At 39.4% G+C, this 18,291-nt stretch overlaps 1 protein-coding gene across 5 annotated transcripts in view; it reads right to left on the reverse strand.

The window, feature by feature from the left end:
- Positions 1-3,123: 3,123 nt before the first annotated feature.
- The window catches only part of NKTR (natural killer cell triggering receptor), a 35,694-nt gene continuing 20,526 nt past the window's right edge, over positions 3,124-18,291 (reverse strand). For 4 of the 5 annotated variants that reach the window (XM_077268039.1, XM_077268041.1, XM_077268042.1 and 1 more), the window contains 5 exons: positions 13,096-15,678; positions 12,846-12,941; positions 12,529-12,579; positions 4,527-4,625; positions 3,124-4,441 (listed from right to left, as the gene is read on the reverse strand). In XM_077268039.1, the coding sequence (XP_077124154.1) occupies positions 4,369-4,441; positions 4,527-4,625; positions 12,529-12,579; positions 12,846-12,941; positions 13,096-15,678 (2,902 nt within the window). In that variant the 3' untranslated portion in view covers positions 3,124-4,368. The remainder of the gene's footprint in view (positions 4,442-4,526; positions 4,626-12,528; positions 12,580-12,845; positions 12,942-13,095; positions 15,679-18,291) is intronic. The other variant, XM_077268040.1, reaches the window with a different exon arrangement.

Genomic DNA, 18,291 nt, shown 5'->3' on the forward strand with positions numbered 1-18,291 from the left:
GGACAACCCCTTATTATTAGCATCCACTACTGGACAACCCCTTATTAATTACTAGTATCCACTACTGGACAACCCCTTATTAATTATTAGCATCCACTACTGGACAACCCCTTATTACTAGCATCCACTACTGGACAACCCCTTATTAATTACTAGTATCCACTACTGGACAACCCCTTATTAATTACTAGCATCCACTACTGGACAACCCCTTATTATTAGCATCCACTACTGGACAACCCCTTATTATTAGCATCCACTACTGGACAACCCCTTATTAATTACTAGTATCCACTACTGGACAACCCCTTATTAATTATTAGCATCCACTACTGGACAACCCCTTATTACTAGCATCCACTACTGGACAACCCCTTATTAATTACTAGTATCCACTACTGGACAACCCCTTATTAATTACTAGCATCCACTACTGGACAACCCCTTATTATTAGCATCCACTACTGGACAACCCCTTATTATTAGCATCCACTACTGGACAACCCCTTATTAATTATTAGTATCCACTACTGGACAACCCCTTTTACCTTTTCCCAGCCTTGTGCAGATGAATATGAACGAGTAAATCATTAACCCATTCAGGTCATAGACAGATTAATGACTAACAAAATTTCCACCTGATCTTCCAAACCGGTTTCCAAAATAGTCGAGATCGCTGGCGGCCGTCAGATAACGTATTCTTATACACTGTTAATTCCTTCAGAAATCACTTTGCATCCTATCATTGCCAGGACATAGACTGCACCAATCACAACCATGGAAATATGGTGCCGCCTCATTGCATCATCCAAATTCAATGAGAATCTAATGTTCCAGATGGCAGTAGTTCCAAATTTCAGAGCTCCTCCTGGTGGTGACTGAATAAATCTTTATGTAGTGAGCTCCCTCTAGTTGTGGCTGTATAAATCTGTATGTAGTGAGCTCCCCCTAGTGGTGGCTGTATAAATCTGTATGTAATGAGCTCCCTCTAGTGGTGGCTGTATAAATCTGTATGTAGTGAGCTCCCTATAGTGATGGCTGTATAAATCTGTATGTAGTGAGCTCCCTCTAGTGGTGGCTGTATAAATCTGTATGTCGCGAGCTCCCTCTAGTGGTGACTGTATAAATCTGTATGTAGTGAGCTCCCTCTAGTTGTGGCTGTATAAATCTGTATGTAGTGAGCTCCCCCTAGTGGTGGCTGTATAAATCTGTATGTAATGAGCTCCCTCTAGTGGTGGCTGTATAAATCTGTATGTAGTGAGCTCCCTATAGTGATGTGATGGCTGTATAAATCTGTATGTAGTGAGCTCCCTCTAGTGGTGGCTGTATAAATCTGTATGTCGCGAGCTCCCTCTAGTGGTGACTGTATAAATCTGTATGTAGTGAGCTCCCTCTAGTTGTGGCTGTATAAATCTGTATGTAGTGAGCTCCCCCTAGTGGTGGCTGTATAAATCTGTATGTAATGAGCTCCCTCTAGTGGTGGCTGTATAAATCTGTATGCAGCGAGATCCCCCTAGTGGTGGTGGTATAAATCTGTATAAATCTATGACGTGAGCTAGATCTGACTGTATTAAACTCCAGTATACAGCCAAAAGAATTCTCACCCATCGTATTGTATGGATAAGTATGTGAACACCTGATGCTGCCAGTAGTGTGATGGTTAGGGGGTTCATATACTTATCCATACAATACATCTATATTCAGTTATGTAATAAGAGGTGTAATCGCTCGTTTACCCCCATGTCCGCCACTTCCTCCCAGTCGGGACACGGCTGAAATATCAGACAATGCCAGACCCCCGAGGAAGCACAGCACGCGAAACGCGCGTCGGAGCTCTCTGCTGGATACCGACTGCACGGGAGCGCACACATGGGTAAGCCCAGTACATGGCGTATCATTTAGGCGCCTCTTAGGACACTTTGCACTGTATGGGCAGTACTATAGTACGGAGGGATACATTCTAGGGATAGGAGTAAGCTCTTATGAGCCATTGGCCATTATACATTTGACGTCTTTGCTTCCTTCTTGTCCCCCCCTCATTAGCGTTCAGTATTATGCCTTGTTGTTCTGGAGATATGCATTATTTGGGCTGCTGATTGGTAATACCCTCACTATGTTATGTGTGTGTTCTCATGCGGCTGGTTTTCCTTTGTAGTCTCTCACCTCATTCCCATCATCTGTTTTTTAACGTATCAGTAATTTTTGTATGTTGTATCCATTTTAATAATAAAAACTTCACTTGTGCATTCAACAAGTGTCATGTACATTTATGGGGCATCAGGCTCTTGGTTGTTGATAGGTTTCAATGCCAGAGATCGGCAGTTATCAGGATCCTCAGCATCCTGGCAGCAGAGGAGAGAGACCCTAGCGGCACGAATCCCCCCCACATTTTGTCAATTTACCATATTCAGATGCGGTTGCTTCAGCACTAATTGGAAAAAGAAAAATCTACGATCAACGACTCCAGCTCAGCTGCACCACCCATTGGAGTGTGAAATACGCCTTCTGTCTCAGGAGAGTCTGCAGCTCTCTGCATCCACCATGCTTTGCACTGCAGCTCTGTCTGTTCAAACTCTCTACTATAGTTCAGTGCAAGCTCACGTGATTCTTGTGTTTCAAATTAGTTGCAGAAACCATTATTATTTAAAGAGGTGATCTCAAAAAATATTTTCATAGAAAAGGTTGGGAAAAGCAGTAAAGAGATATAAAATAAGGGGGGGAAAAAAAAATATTCAACTTTTTTTTTTTGCTTCCATGTGTCCTTAGTGCTGCTGGGGGCGGGCTTTGGTTAGAATCAGTCTCCTTCTCCCTCTGGCAACCATATAATTAATCCCTTTTTAGTTCCTCTCCAATGCTGCCTGCCTCTGCTCCTTCCCTGACAAAAAGGCAGGAAGCTCCATTAATTGGCTCCCCTGCAGAGACATGAAGAGGCCTTAGTGTGGGGTGAGTGATCGATCCTGTGCGACCCCCAGCACTCAGGGCAAGGACGTGCCCATCGCCATACATTGTGACCACATTAAGTAAATAATGTAACTCTTCACTTGATCATTTTTATATCAGTGTGCAAATGGTGCCTATATATTTACTAGTGGACATCCCCTTTAAATAAACTTCAGTCAGTGTCACCTTTAATAATCGTTTTATTTACAAGGTTTATATTTTTTTCAAAGCATAAAATGAATATAAAGCTGAAAATATATATATAAAAAAAAAAAAAAAAAAAAAAAAAGTACAATTCCTACATATTTCACAACCACCTATCCCTCCCAAGGAAACGTACGGAGCCCCCGAGATTCCCACCCAATGAATGTGCAGGAGCGTCCGTATTTTTTGCAACTTACAAAAAGATGAAAAACAAAAAAAAAAAAGAACACATTTCTGGAGCGCGGACGGCATCAGAGGCATAAGATATGGCGCCACATTTTATAGGTAATACCTAATTTTGTAGTGTTAGAAAGGCTGGAAACCCCTTCTAAACCACAGAAAATACATTTTTGGGGCATGCCACAAAGTGAGAGGGGACGGGCGATGATCAAAAAACAAAAAAGTCCACATTTTAGGCACCGGTGATGTACGTTACGAAAGGTGGAATTAAAAGTGACCAGTGGATAGTATAACACGAGTCTGATATCAGTGACATCTACAGAATCTCAGAATATGTGATATAATGTAGCGGCTGATAACAGGGAACACTGGCTGAACAGCATCACTTTAATAGCTGGAATAACCTCACAGAAGAACAATCTGTGTAATACTGATGATCTGGATACATAGGCTCCAAAGACAATACCCATAAGGGGCCCTCCGAAAACGGGAAACCACGTAACACTGGTCACGGATAAAAAAAATAAATAAATAAAAAATAATGTGCCACTTTTACACACTTGTATTGGGGGCGGTTTATGGAGTAATACGCATTGTCTGAAAATCTGACAGTCCGGCGCCTTTTAGGGTCCAGTGAAGGATAATCAGAAGTCCGCTAAAGTTTTTAAGTTCTTTTTACATAGATCAGAAAACTAGACAAAGTAAACAAGTAAAAAAAAATTATAGAAGTGGCGCTAAAAGGAAAAATAAAAAGTCCCTATTTTTCGGAGCTATGATGGTACAGGGCAGTGACCTGGGTGGGCTGGCTGTTGGTCTCCCACCGATCTGCTATTGATGAACGATCCTAAAGATCCATCATCATTAAGTCAGGCCTGGAGAAGCCCCTCCGCTCTCAGGGTGAAGCCCATGTGCATAGATGGAGGTCAGCCCACGAGCTCCAGATACGGGCAGGCCGACATCTTATAATAATAATGTACACGCGGCTCCGGTGGACGCTTCTTCAGATTCTGTGTAACACAAATACACCAAACAAAAAAAAGTTTCTTAGCTCCTCCCACTGTGGCGCCGGCGATGACCGTAACTTCGATCACTCCCACTGTACGATGACCTCCGACTTCTGCGGAAAGCAGACAAAAAAAAATAATAAAAAATTACCCCTGAGCGTTAAAACTGCGGCGGGTTCATATTGTGTCATTACGCACCTGGAGCGGCGGTTATAGCTGCGCGATCTGTAGTAGGAAGGGCTTCTGCTACGGCTGCGGCTCCGACTGTCATAGCTGTCATACGTGTAAGACCGGCTCCTGGAAAGGAGAGACAGAGGGCGAGACTTATACAAAGACCGCGTACAATGTCCTGTGCCAGGTCCGGAGGAGGAACCGAGGAGGTCACAGAGAATAGAAAAGGACGGAAACGCGGTGAAGGAGGAACCTGAAGGTAGTGCTAATATACTGTGCTAGACGCAACAAAAGGAAAGGGCAGTATTATAGTAGTTATATTCTTGTACATAGGGGCAGTATTATTGTAGTTATATTCTTGTACATAGGGGGCAGTATTATAGTAGTTATATTCTTGTACATAGGGGCAGTATTATTGTAGTTATATTCCTGTACATAGGGGCAGTATCATAGTAGTTATATTCCTGTACATAGGGACAGTATTATAGTAGTTATATTCTTGTACATAGGGGCAGTATTATTGTAGTTATATTCCTGTACATAGGGACAGTATTATAGTAGTTATATTCTTGTACATAGGAGCAGTATTATAGTAGTTATATTCTTGTACATAGGAGCAGTATTATAGTAGTTATATTCCTGTACATAGGAGCAGTATTATAGTAGTTATATTCTTGTCCATAGGAGCAGTATTATAGTAGTTATATTCCTGTACATAGGGGCAGTATTATAGTAGTTATATTCTTGTACATAGGGGCAGTATTATAGTTATATTCTTGTACATAGGGGCAGTATTATAGTAGTTATATTCTTGAACATAGGGGCAGTATTATAGTAGTTATATTCTTGTACATAGGAGCAGTATTATAGTAGTTATATTCTTGTACATAGGAGCAGTATTATAGTAGTTATATTCCTGTACATAGGAGCAGTATTATAGTAGTTATATTCTTTCACATAGGGAGCAGTATTATAGTAGTTATATTCTTGTCCATAGGAGCAGTATTATAGTAGTTATATTCTTGTACATAGGGGCAGTATTATAGTAGTTATATTCTTGTACATAGGAGCAGTATTATAGTAGTTATATTCCTGTACATAGGGGCAGTATTATAGTAGTTATATTCTTGTACATAGGGGCAGTATTATAGTTATATTCTTGTACATAGGGGCGGTATTATAGTATATTCTTGTACATAGGGGCAGTATTATAGTATATTCTTGTACATAGGGGCAGTATTATAGTAGTTATATTCTTGTACATAGGGGCAGTATTATAGTAGTTATATTCTTGTACATAGGAGCAGTATTATAGTAGTTATATCCTTGTACATAGGAGCAGTATTATAGTAGTTATATCCTTGTACATAGGGGCAGTATTATAGCAGTTATATTCTTGTACATAGGAGCAGTATTATAGTAGTTATATTCTTGTACATAGGGGGCAGTATTATAGTAGTTATATTCTTGTACATAGGAGCAGTATTATAGTAGTTATATTCTTGTATATAGGGGGCAGTATTATAGTAGTTATATTCTTGTACATAGGGGCAGTATTATAGTAGTTATATTCTTGTACATAGGGACAGTATTATAGTAATTATATTCTTGTACATATGAGCAGTATTATAGTAGTTATATTCCTGTACATAGGGACAGTATTATAGTAGTTATATTCTTATCAAGGAGGAGCAGTATTATGGTAGTTATATTCTTGCACATAGGGGGCAGTGTTATAGTAGTTATATTCTTGTACATAGGAGCAGTATTATAGTAGTTATATTCTTGTACATAGGAGCAGTATTATAGTAGTTATATTCTTGTATATAGGAGCATTATTATAGTAGTTATATTCTTGTACATAGGAGCAGTATTATAGTAGTTATATTCTTGTACATAGGAGCAGTATTATAGTAGTTATATTCTTGTACATAGGAGCAGTATTATAGTAGTTATATTCCTGTACATAGGAGCAGTATTATAGTAGTTATATTCTTGTATATAGGGGGCAGTATTATAGTAGTTATATTCTTGTACATAGGGGCAGTATTATAGTAGTTATATTCTTGTACATAGGGACAGTATTATAGTAATTATATTCTTGTACATATGAGCAGTATTATAGTAGTTATATTCCTGTACATAGGGACAGTATTATAGTAGTTATATTCTTATCAAGGAGGAGCAGTATTATGGTAGTTATATTCTTGCACATAGGGGGCAGTGTTATAGTAGTTATATTCTTGTACATAGGAGCAGTATTATAGTAGTTATATTCTTGTACATAGGAGCAGTATTATAGTAGTTATATTCTTGTATATAGGAGCATTATTATAGTAGTTATATTCTTGTACATAGGAGCAGTATTATAGTAGTTATATTCTTGTACATAGGAGCAGTATTATAGTAGTTATATTCCTGTACATAGGGACAGTATTATAGTAGTTATATTCTTATCAAGGAGGAGCAGTATTATGGTAGTTATATTCTTGTATATAGGGGCAGTATTATAGTAGTTATATTCTTGTACATAGGAGCAGTATTATAGTAGTTATATCCTTGTACATAGGAGCAGTATTATAGTAGTTATATTCTTGCACATAGGAGCAGTATTATAGTAGTTATATTCTTGTACATAGGGGCAGTATTATAGTAGTTATATTCTTGTACATAGGAGCAGTATTATAGTAGTTATATTCTTGTGCATAGGGGAAGTATTATAGTAGCTATATTCCTGTACATAGGAGCAGTATTATAGTAGTTATATTCCAGTACATAGGGGCAGTATTATAGTAGTTATATTCTTGTACATAGGAGCAGTATTATAGTAGTTATATTCCAGTACATAGGGGCAGTATTATAGTAGTTATATTCTTGTACATAGGAGCAGTATTATAGTAGTTATATTCTTGTACATAGGGGCAGTATTATAGTAGTTATATTCTTGCACATAGGGAGCAGTATTATAGTAGTTATATTCTTGTACATAGGGGCAGTATTATAGTAGTTATATTCCTGTACATAGGAGCAGTATTATAGTAGTTATATTCTTGTACATAGGGGCAGTATTATAGTAGTTATATTCTTGTACATAGGAGCAGTATTATAGTAGTTATATTCTTGTACATAGGGAGCAGTATTATAGTAGTTATATTCTTGCACATAGGGAGCAGTATTATAGTAGTTATATTCTTGTACATAGGGGCAGTATTATAGTAGTTATATTCCTGTACATAGGAGCAGTATTATAGTAGTTATATTCTTGTACATAGGGGCAGTATTATAGTAGTTATATTCTTGTACATAGGAGCAGTATTATAGTAGTTATATTCTTGCACATAGGGAGCAGTATTATAGTAGTTATATTCTTGTACATAGGAGCAGTATTATAGTAGTTATATTCTTGTACATAGGGGCAGTATTATAGTAGTTATATTCTTGTACATAGGAGCAGTATTATAGTAGTTATATTCTTGCACATAGGGAGCAGTATTATAGTAGTTATATTCTTGTACATAGGGGCAGTATTATAGTAGTTATAGTCTTGTACATAGGGGCAGTATTATAGTAGTTATATTCTTGTACATAGGAGCAGTATTCTAGTAGTTATATTCTTGTACATAGGAGCAGTATTATAGTAGTTATATTCCTGTACATAGGAGCAGTATTAGGCTGCCGTCACACTAGCAGTATTTGTTCAGTATTTTACATCAGTATTTGTAAAGGTACCTTCACACTAAACGACTTTGCAACGATAACGATAGCGATCCGTGATGTTGCAGCGTCCTGGATAGCGATCTCGTTGTGTTTGACACGCAGCAGCGATCAGGATCCCGCTGTGATATCGCTGGTCGTTGCTGAAAGTTCAGAACTTTATTTGGTCGTCAGATCGGCGTGTATCGTCGTGTTTGACAGCCAAAGCAACGATGCCAGCGATGTTTTACAGTGGTAACCAGGGTAAATATCGGGTTACTAAGCGCAGCGCCGCACTTAGTAACCCGATGTTTACCCTGGTTACCATTGTAAATGCAAAAAAAACAAACAGTACATACTCACCTTCTGCTGTCTGTCACACGTCCCTTGCCGTCTGCTTCTCGCACTGACTGTGAGTGCCGGCTGTAAAGTGAAAGCAGAGCACAGCAGTGATGTCACCGCTGTGCCCTGCTTTCCAGCCGGCACTCAGTCAGTACGGGAAGCAGACGGCGAGGGACGTGTGACAGACAGCAGAAGGTGAGTATGTACTGTTTGTTTTTTTTGCATTTACAATGGTAACCAGGGTAAACATCGGGTTACTAAGCGCGGCGCTGCGCTTAGTAACCCGATGTTTACCCTGGTTACCCGGGGACCTCGGCATCGTTGGTCGCTGGAGAGCTGTCTGTGTGACAGCTCTCCAGCGACCAAACAGCGACGCTGCAGCGATCGGCATCGTTGTCGATATCACTGCAGCGTCGTTTAGTGTGAAGGTACCTTAAGCCAAAACCAGGAGTGGAACAATTAGAGGAAAAGTATAATATAAACATATGCTCCACTTCTGCATTTATCACCCACTGCTGGTTTTGGCTTACAAATACTGATGTAAAATACTGACCAAATACTGCTAGTGTGACGGCAGCCTTATAGCAGTTATATTCTTGTACATAGGAGCAGTATTAAAGTAGTTATATTCTTGTACATAGGGGGCAGTATTATAGTAGTTATATTCTTGTACATAGGGGCAGTATTATAGTAGTTATATTCTTGTACATAGGAGCAGTATTATAGTAGTTATATTCTTGTACATAGGGGCAGTATTGTAGTAGTTATATTCTTGTACATAGGGGGCAGTATTATAGTAGTTATATTCTTGTACATAGGAGCAGTATTATAGTAGTTATATTCCAGTACATAGGGGCAGTATTATAGTAGTTATATTCTTGTACATAGCAGCAGTATTATAGTAGTTATATTCTTGTACATAGGGGGCAGTATTATAGTAGTTATATTCTTGTACATAGGAGCAGTATTATAGTAGTTATATTCTTGTATATAGGGGGCAGTATTATAGTAGTTATATTCTTGTACATAGGGGCAGTATTATAGTAGTTATATTCTTGTACATAGCAGCAGTATTATAGTAATTATATTCTTGTACATAGGAGCAGTATTATAGTAGTTATATTCCTGTACATAGGGACAGTATTATAGTAGTTATATTCTTATCAAGGAGGAGCAGTATTATGGTAGTTATATTCTTGCACATAGGGGGCAGTGTTATAGTAGTTATATTCTTGTACATAGGAGCAGTATTATAGTAGTTATATTCTTGTACATAGGAGCAGTATTATAGTAGTTATATTCCTGTACATAGGGACAGTATTATAGTAGTTATATTCTTATCAAGGAGGAGCAGTATTATGGTAGTTATATTCTTGTACATAGGGGGCAGTATTATAGTAGTTATATCCTTGTATATAGGAGCAGTATTATAGTAGTTATATTCTTGTACATAGGGGGCAGTATTATAGTAGTTATATTCTTGTACATGGGGGCAGTATTATAGTAGTTATATTCTTGTACATGGGGGCAGTATTATAGTAGTTATATTCTTGTACATAGGGGCGGTATTATAGTATATTCTTGTACATAGGGGCAGTATTATAGTATATTCTTGTACATAGGGGCAGTATTATAGTAGTTATATTCTTGTACATAGGGGCAGTATTATAGTAGTTATATTCTTGTACATAGGAGCAGTATTATAGTAGTTATATCCTTGTACATAGGAGCAGTATTATAGTAGTTATATCCTTGTACATAGGGGCAGTATTATAGTAGTTATATTCTTGTACATAGGGGCGGTATTATAGTATATTCTTGTACATAGGGGCAGTATTATAGTATATTCTTGTACATAGGGGCAGTATTATAGTAGTTATATTCTTGTACATAGGGGCAGTATTATAGTAGTTATATTCTTGTACATAGGAGCAGTATTATAGTAGTTATATCCTTGTACATAGGAGCAGTATTATAGTAGTTATATCCTTGTACATAGGGGCAGTATTATAGCAGTTATATTCTTGTACATAGGAGCAGTATTAAAGTAGTTATATTCTTGTACATAGGAGCAGTATTATAGTAGTTATATTCTTGTACATAGGGGGCAGTATTATAGTAGTTATATTCTTGTACATAGGAGCAGTATTATAGTAGTTATATTCTTGTATATAGGGGGCAGTATTATAGTAGTTATATTCTTGTACATAGCAGCAGTATTATAGTAGTTATATTCTTGTACATAGGGGCAGTATTATAGTAGTTATATTCTTGTACATAGGGGCAGTATTATAGTAATTATATTCTTGTACATAGGAGCAGTATTATAGTAGTTATATTCCTGTACATAGGGACAGTATTATAGTAGTTATATTCTTATCAAGGAGGAGCAGTATTATGGTAGTTATATTCTTGCACATAGGGGGCAGTGTTATAGTAGTTATATTCTTGTACATAGGAGCAGTATTATAGTAGTTATATTCTTGTACATAGGAGCAGTATTATAGTATTTATATTCTTCTACATAGGGGCAGTATTATAGTAGTTATATTCTTGTACATAGGGGGCAGTATTATAGTAGTTATATTCTTGTACATAGGAGCAGTATTATAGTAGTTATATTCTTGTACATAGGAGCAGTATTATAGTAGTTATATTCCTGTACATAGGGACAGTATTATAGTAGTTATATTCTTATCAAGGAGGAGCAGTATTATGGTAGTTATATTCTTGTACATAGGGGGCAGTATTATAGTAGTTATATTCTTGTACATAGGGGCAGTATTATAGTAGTTATATTCTTGTACATAGGAGCAGTATTATAGTAGTTATATCCTTGTACATAGGAGCAGTATTATAGTAGTTATATTCTTGTACATAGGGGGCAGTATTATAGTAGTTATATTCTTGTACATAGGGGCAGTATTATAGTAGTTATATTCTTGTACATAGGAGCAGTATTATAGTAGTTATATCCTTGTACATAGGAGCAGTATTATAGTAGTTATATTCTTGTACATAGGGGCAGTATTATAGTAGTTATATCCTTGTACATAGGGGCAGTATTATAGTAGTTATATCCTTGTACATAGGGACAGTATTATAGTAGTTATATTCTTGTACATAGGAGCAGTATTATAGTAGTTATATTCTTGTACATAGGAGCAGTATTATAGTAGTTATATTCCTGTACATAGGGACAGTATTATAGTAGTTATATTCTTATCAAGGAGGAGCAGTATTATGGTAGTTATATTCTTGTACATAGGGGGCAGTATTATAGTAGTTATATCCTTGTATATAGGAGCAGTATTATAGTAGTTATATTCTTGTACATAGGGGCAGTATTATAGTAGTTATATTCTTGTACATAGGGGCAGTATTATAGTAGTTATATTCTTGTACATAGGGGCAGTATTATAGTAGTTATATTCTTGTACATAGGAGCAGTATTATAGTAGTTATATCCTTGTACATAGGAGCAGTATTATAGTAGTTATATTCTTGTACATAGGTGCAGTATTATAGTAGTTATATCCTTGTACATAGGGGCAGTATTATAGTAGTTATATCCTTGTACATAGGGACAGTATTATAGTAGTTATATCCTTGTACATAGGGGCAGTATTATAGTAGTTATATCCTTGTACATAGGGGCAGTATTATAGTAGTTATATTCTTGTACATAGGGGCAGTATTATAGTAGTTATATCCTTGTACATAGGGGCAGTATTATAGTAGTTATATCCTTGTACATAGGGGCAGTATTATAGTAGTTATATTCTTGTACATAGGAGCAGTATTATAGTAGGTATATTCTTGTATATAGGAGCAGTATTATAGTAGTTATATTCTTGTACATAGGGGCAGTATTATAGTAGTTATATTCTTGTACATAGGAGTAGTATTATAGTAGTTATATTCTTGTACATAGGAGTAGTATTATATTAGTTATATTCCTGTAGATGTACGTTATTACTTGTAACTTCCATACCTGGATCTTTTGCGATGACGATCGTATGAGATACTTCTTGAGCGGCTCCTGCTATATTGAACACAGTTACGTTAGTTATACTAATGTAAATACAATGAACAAGGACTTAAAACATTTTGGCTACTGTCTTTGTGGCTGGATAATAATTTACTTAAAAGGGATTCTACATATTTACTTGTGAAAAAAATATACAATTAAAAAGGTGAAGAAGTGTAAAGGAACAGTAAAAAAAGCAATGGAGCTGGAATATAAGACTTGGGTCAGTCTTCAATGCCTTTAGGGCATGCATAGGGTTGTTGTGCTGGCGCTTGTCTTACCTAGAACTTCTTGAACTGGCGGAAGATCTGCTGCGTGTCCGCGATCTGTAGTCACTGTAGCGTCTCCTGCTTCGACTTCTAGTGTAACTTCTTGACCTGATAAAGATGGTGACACCAATTCAGTCCATAACTGAAGCATTCATCCACGCCTTGTAATAAAAGGCGCCTTCATAACTAGAGACTCACACTCTGGACTGATGATTCCCACTGATGAAAGGAGATCAGCGGACACGTACAGTGCGTTTCCTACCTGGATGAAGAACTATATCCAACAGATCGACTCCTCGACCTGCTAGAAGATAAAGATCTTGATCGGTGACTGGAAGGAGTCTGGGATTTGCTTTGACTCCTGGCCTTGCCACTCGATCTGCTTTCCTCCTCTTGGCTTGAAGACCTTTCCTCGCTGGAACTCTCCTGGTTCCTTGGACGCTGGTTTAGACGAGCAGTCTTCCGCACTTCATCGAAAAGTGATCCTGGTCTCACTTTGTTTATACTTTTAATCTCGATTCTCAGACCATGAGCCTTCTTCTCCGGTTCAGCCGGAGTAACCACGGGCACAACGGTTGGCTTTTGGTTCTGCACAAAGGTAGGACCTTGGACTGGCTTCCATTTATTATCGATGGTGGCAGTTTCGGAGATGTCAGCTTCAACTTTTTGTATTGACGATGCAGTTTGATTTTCTTCTTTGACTTGTATACTTTCCCCTGAGGCGGATGTAGCGCTTGTAGACGGAGTAGAAATTTGGTCAGCGTTTCCAGCGACGACATTTCCTGGAGTGCGGGCTCTACAATTTTCCTCTTGTTTAATCTGTGGCATCGATCGATGAGACGTAAATGCTTTTATATTGTCGGATGTTTGCTCGACACTTGTAGGCGTCGGTGGATTTTTTGCAACTTTTGAAAACGGCTCTTCTTCCCATGCCTTTGCGGCAGGTGTGATAGACATGATCTTTGGCTCTTTGCTGATTTTATCAATGTGCAGAGACCCATCGGTTGCGCTTTTGCTCTCAGTAGATGATGGTTTATATAGAAGCAAGTCTTTTGGGTTGGTTTCTTTCAACTGAACACCTTCTCCACCTGCAGTCTCTTCATCCTCCTCTTCCTCTCCAAACTCAAGTGGCGGTTGCCAGTGGAAGGCTTGCTTCTTCTTCTGAGCTTTCAGCTTTTTTTCTTTATTTTTTTTGGATTTGTCCTTTGCTTTGCTCTTTGATCGGTTCTTCTTCATGCTTTTCTTACCAGAGCGTCGCTTGTGTTTCTTCGACTTGCTTTTATGTTCAGGAGTGGAGGTCTCAGTTTGGGGAGTTTTGGAAAGGTTTTCAGAAGCCTTTGGTAATGAGGATGCTTCGGACGGTGGCGTTTTTGAAGGTTTTACTTCCTCGGAGTCTGATTCAGAAGCTTCTCCTTCTTCCTTCCCAGAAGATGCTGCTTCTTCTGTCACATTTGTATTTTGCGAAATGGAAATTGTGTCCTCGTCTCCGAGTTTCCTGACACTTTCTTCTAACGTGTCGCTCTCCAACATCTTCTCTACGTTGGACATCACAGTCTGAGTGCTTTCTATCTCAGTTTTGTTTTTTTCCTGGTCCGTATTAAGCTCTTCTACGCAGTTTTTTTCTTCCTCTTTGCCACTGTCGGAGGTATGATTTTCCAGTAACGCCATGGTGGTTTTCAGCAAACTTTTAGTGAACTCCTTTCCCTCGTCCGTGTCAGAGGAAGAACTGGCATTAGGAAGACTCCCCGGGCTTTTTGGGGACACAGAATTTTCTATTTCACCTTTTTCTTTGCGGCGTCTTTTTGTTCCTTTTGAAGAGACAACATCATCGGATTCGCTGGATGAAGAACTGTTGTACGGTGAGGACATGGCTCTCTCGGTGGGTGAAGATGAGCTGCTGCGACTCAGAGATTGGGTGTAAGATCTGCTATAAGATCGGGAAGAAGAACGATCTTTTGATTTATGACGATAGCTTGAACTCCTGCCGGAATAATCGCTGCGTTCACTTTCCGAGCTTGAACGCTTCTTTCGGTAAGAATCCCTTTTGACCTTGCTCGCACCGTGCCTACTTTGGGACAGAAGAATATTAGAGGCATTGGTCCTAACTTCTTGAATCCGTTCGTAAGAAGGCTTCCAGGGCTTTTGACCAGGCTTCCATCGGGAAGGAGGAGGACTGTCACTTAATGAAAACACATGAACGTTCTCATTTGTGACAAAGGCAAGGACAGATTCATCCATCGACTTGGTATTTGCAGATTTTCCGGGCTGAACGCCTGCTCCAGATTTGCTTCCGGATGATTTTTTCTTTTGGGGAGATGCTGAAGAAGTCTTTGTTCTCTTGGAGGAATGAGAGTTGGAGTGTGACCCAGACATATTTTTGCTTCTGGATCTCGATTTGCTGCGGGATCTACTTCTTGTGCAGCCTCTAGAAATTGACTTGTTTCTTGATCTTCCACTGTCTCTGGAATAAGATCTCGACCTGGATTGGGAATGATGGGAGGATTCCTGCTCTATATCAGATCGAGACCAGCCCCTTTTAGAAGAATCTTCAGAAGATCGCGACGACGTTCTCTGTTTTCGTTCCTGGGAATACTTTCTCTTCCTGCTTGACGATTCTTCTCGATGAGAACCTGAAGACTCTTCCTTCTTCTTGTGCTTTTTTGAATGTTTCATTTTTTTGGATTTCTTTTTACGCTTCACCTTCTTATCCTTCTTCCGAGTTTTTGAGCTTGAAGCGCGCTCCCTGCTACTGTCTGAACGATAACCATCTTGTGACCAGGAATTCGTTCTTGATCTTGGAGATAAACTTCCTTCATCCCAATGAGTGGACAGATGTTCACTGAGTCTAAAGAAAAGATAATGGTTTTGTTTTATTAAATTACTGATCCTGTACTCCAGAGCTGCTCTCACTATTCTGCTGGTGCAGTCACTGTGTACATACATTACATTACTGATCCTGAGTTACATCCTGTATTATACTCCAGAGCTGCACTCACTATTCTGCTGGTGCAGTCACTGTGTACATACATTACATTACTGATCCTGAGTTACATCCTGTATTATACTCCAGAGCTGCACTCACTATTCTGCTGGTGCAGTCACTGTGTACATACATTACATTACTGATCCTGAGTTACATCCTGTATTATACTCCAGAGCTGCACTCACTATTCTGCTGGTGCAGTCACTGTGTACATACATTACATTACTGATCCTGAGTTACATCCTGTATTATACCCCAGAGCTGCACTCACTATTCTGCTGGTGCAGTCACTGTGTACATACATTACATTAATGATCCTGAGTTACATACTGCATTATACTCCAGAGCTGCACTCACTATTCTGCTGGTGCAGTCACTGTGTACATACATTACATTACTGATCCTGAGTTACCTCCTGTATTATACTCCAGAGCTGCACTCACTATTCTGCTGGTGCAGTCACTGTGTACATACATTACATTACTGATCCTGAGTTACATCCTGTATTATACTCCAGAGCTGCACTCACTATTCTGCTGGTGCAGTCACTGTGTACATACATTACATTACTGATCCTGAGTTACATCCTGTATTATACTCCAGAGCTGCACTCACTATTCTGCTGGTGCAGTCACTGTGTACATACATTACATTAATGATCCTGAGTTACATACTGCATTATACTCCAGAGCTGCACTCACTATTCTGCTGGTGCAGTCACTGTGTACATACATTACATTACTGATCCTGAGTTACATCCTGTATTATACTCCAGAGCTGCACTCACTATTCTGCTGGTGCAGTCACTGTGTACATACATTACATTAATGATCCTGAGTTGCATACTGCATTATACTCCAGAGCTGCACTCACTATTCTGCTGGTGCAGTCACTGTGTACATACATTACATTACTGATCCTGAGTTACATCCTGTATTATACTCCAGAGCTGCACTCACTATTCTGCTGGTGCAGTCACTGTGTACAGACATTACATTACTGATCCTGAGTTACATCCTGTATTATATCCCAGAGCTGTGCTCACTACTCTGCTGGTGCAGTCACTGCGTACATACATTACATTACTGATCCTGAGTTACATCCTGCATTATACCCCAGAGCTGCACTCACTACTCTGCTGGTGCAGTCACTGTGTACATACATTACATTACTGATCCTGAGTTACATCTTGTATTATACTCCAGAGCTGCACTCACTATTCTGCTGGTGCAGTCACTGTGTACATACTGTATATTACATTACTGATCCTGTACTGATCCTGAGTTACATCCTTTATTATACCCCAGAGCTGCACTCACTATTCTGCTGGTGCAGTCACTGTGTACATACATTACATTACTGATCCTGAGTTACATCCTTTATTATACCCCAGAGCTGCACTCACTATTCTGCTGGTGCAGTGACTGTGCACGTTACATTACTGATCCGGAGTTACTCATCAGCCCGGAAGCTGGGCATGGGACATACTGGGACGTTCCAACATGATAATGATCAAATGACCAAAACACAAGGCCAAGTCGACCTGTCATTGGCTACAGCAGAACAAAGTGAAGGTTCTGGAGTGGCCATCTCAGTCTCCTGACCTCAATATCATTGAGCCATTCTGGGGAGATCTCAAGTGCGCAGTTCATGCTAGATAGCCCAGAAATTTACAGGAACTGGATTCTTTTTGCCCAGAAGAGTGGGCAGCTTTACCATCTGAGAAAATAAAGAACCTTGTCCACAACTACCACAAAAGACTTCAAGCTTTCATTGATGTTACCATCTCACCACCTGTGCACTTGACCCGCTCCCATCCCACCTCATCCCAAACCTCACCACAAACTTCATCCCAACCCTAACCCATCTCTTCAACCTATCACTAACAACTGGTGTTTTCCCCTCAAGCTTTAAACATGCCTTCATCACACCTATCCTCAAAAAGCCCTCTCTTGACCCATCCTCTGTATCTAGCTATCGCCCTATATCACTCCTCCCCTATGCCTCAAAACTACTGGAACAACACGTCTACCTTGAACTGTCCTCCCATCTCTCTTCTTGCTCCCTCTTTGACCGCTTACAATCTGGCTTCCGGTCACACCACTCCACTGACACTGCCCTAACTAAGGTCACCAATGACCTCTTAACCGCCAAGAGCAAGCGACACTCTGTCCTCCTCCTCCTCGACCTGTCGGCTGCCTTTGACACAGTGGACCATTCCCTATTATTACAGACCCTCTCATCCCTTGGCATCACAGACTTGGCCCTATCCTGGATCTCATCATACCTAACAGACCGGACATTCAGCGTCTCCCACTCACACACCACCTCCTTACCTCGCCCCCTATCTGTCGGAGTCCCACAAGGTTCAGTCCTTGGGCCCCTGCTCTTCTCCATTTACACCTTTGGCCTGGGACAGCTCATAGAATCTCATGGCTTTCAGTATCACCTCTATGCTGATGACACACAGATCTA

Source organism: Ranitomeya variabilis, chromosome 6 (genome assembly GCF_051348905.1).
Source record: "Ranitomeya variabilis isolate aRanVar5 chromosome 6, aRanVar5.hap1, whole genome shotgun sequence".
NCBI lineage: Eukaryota > Metazoa > Chordata > Amphibia > Anura > Dendrobatidae > Ranitomeya > Ranitomeya variabilis.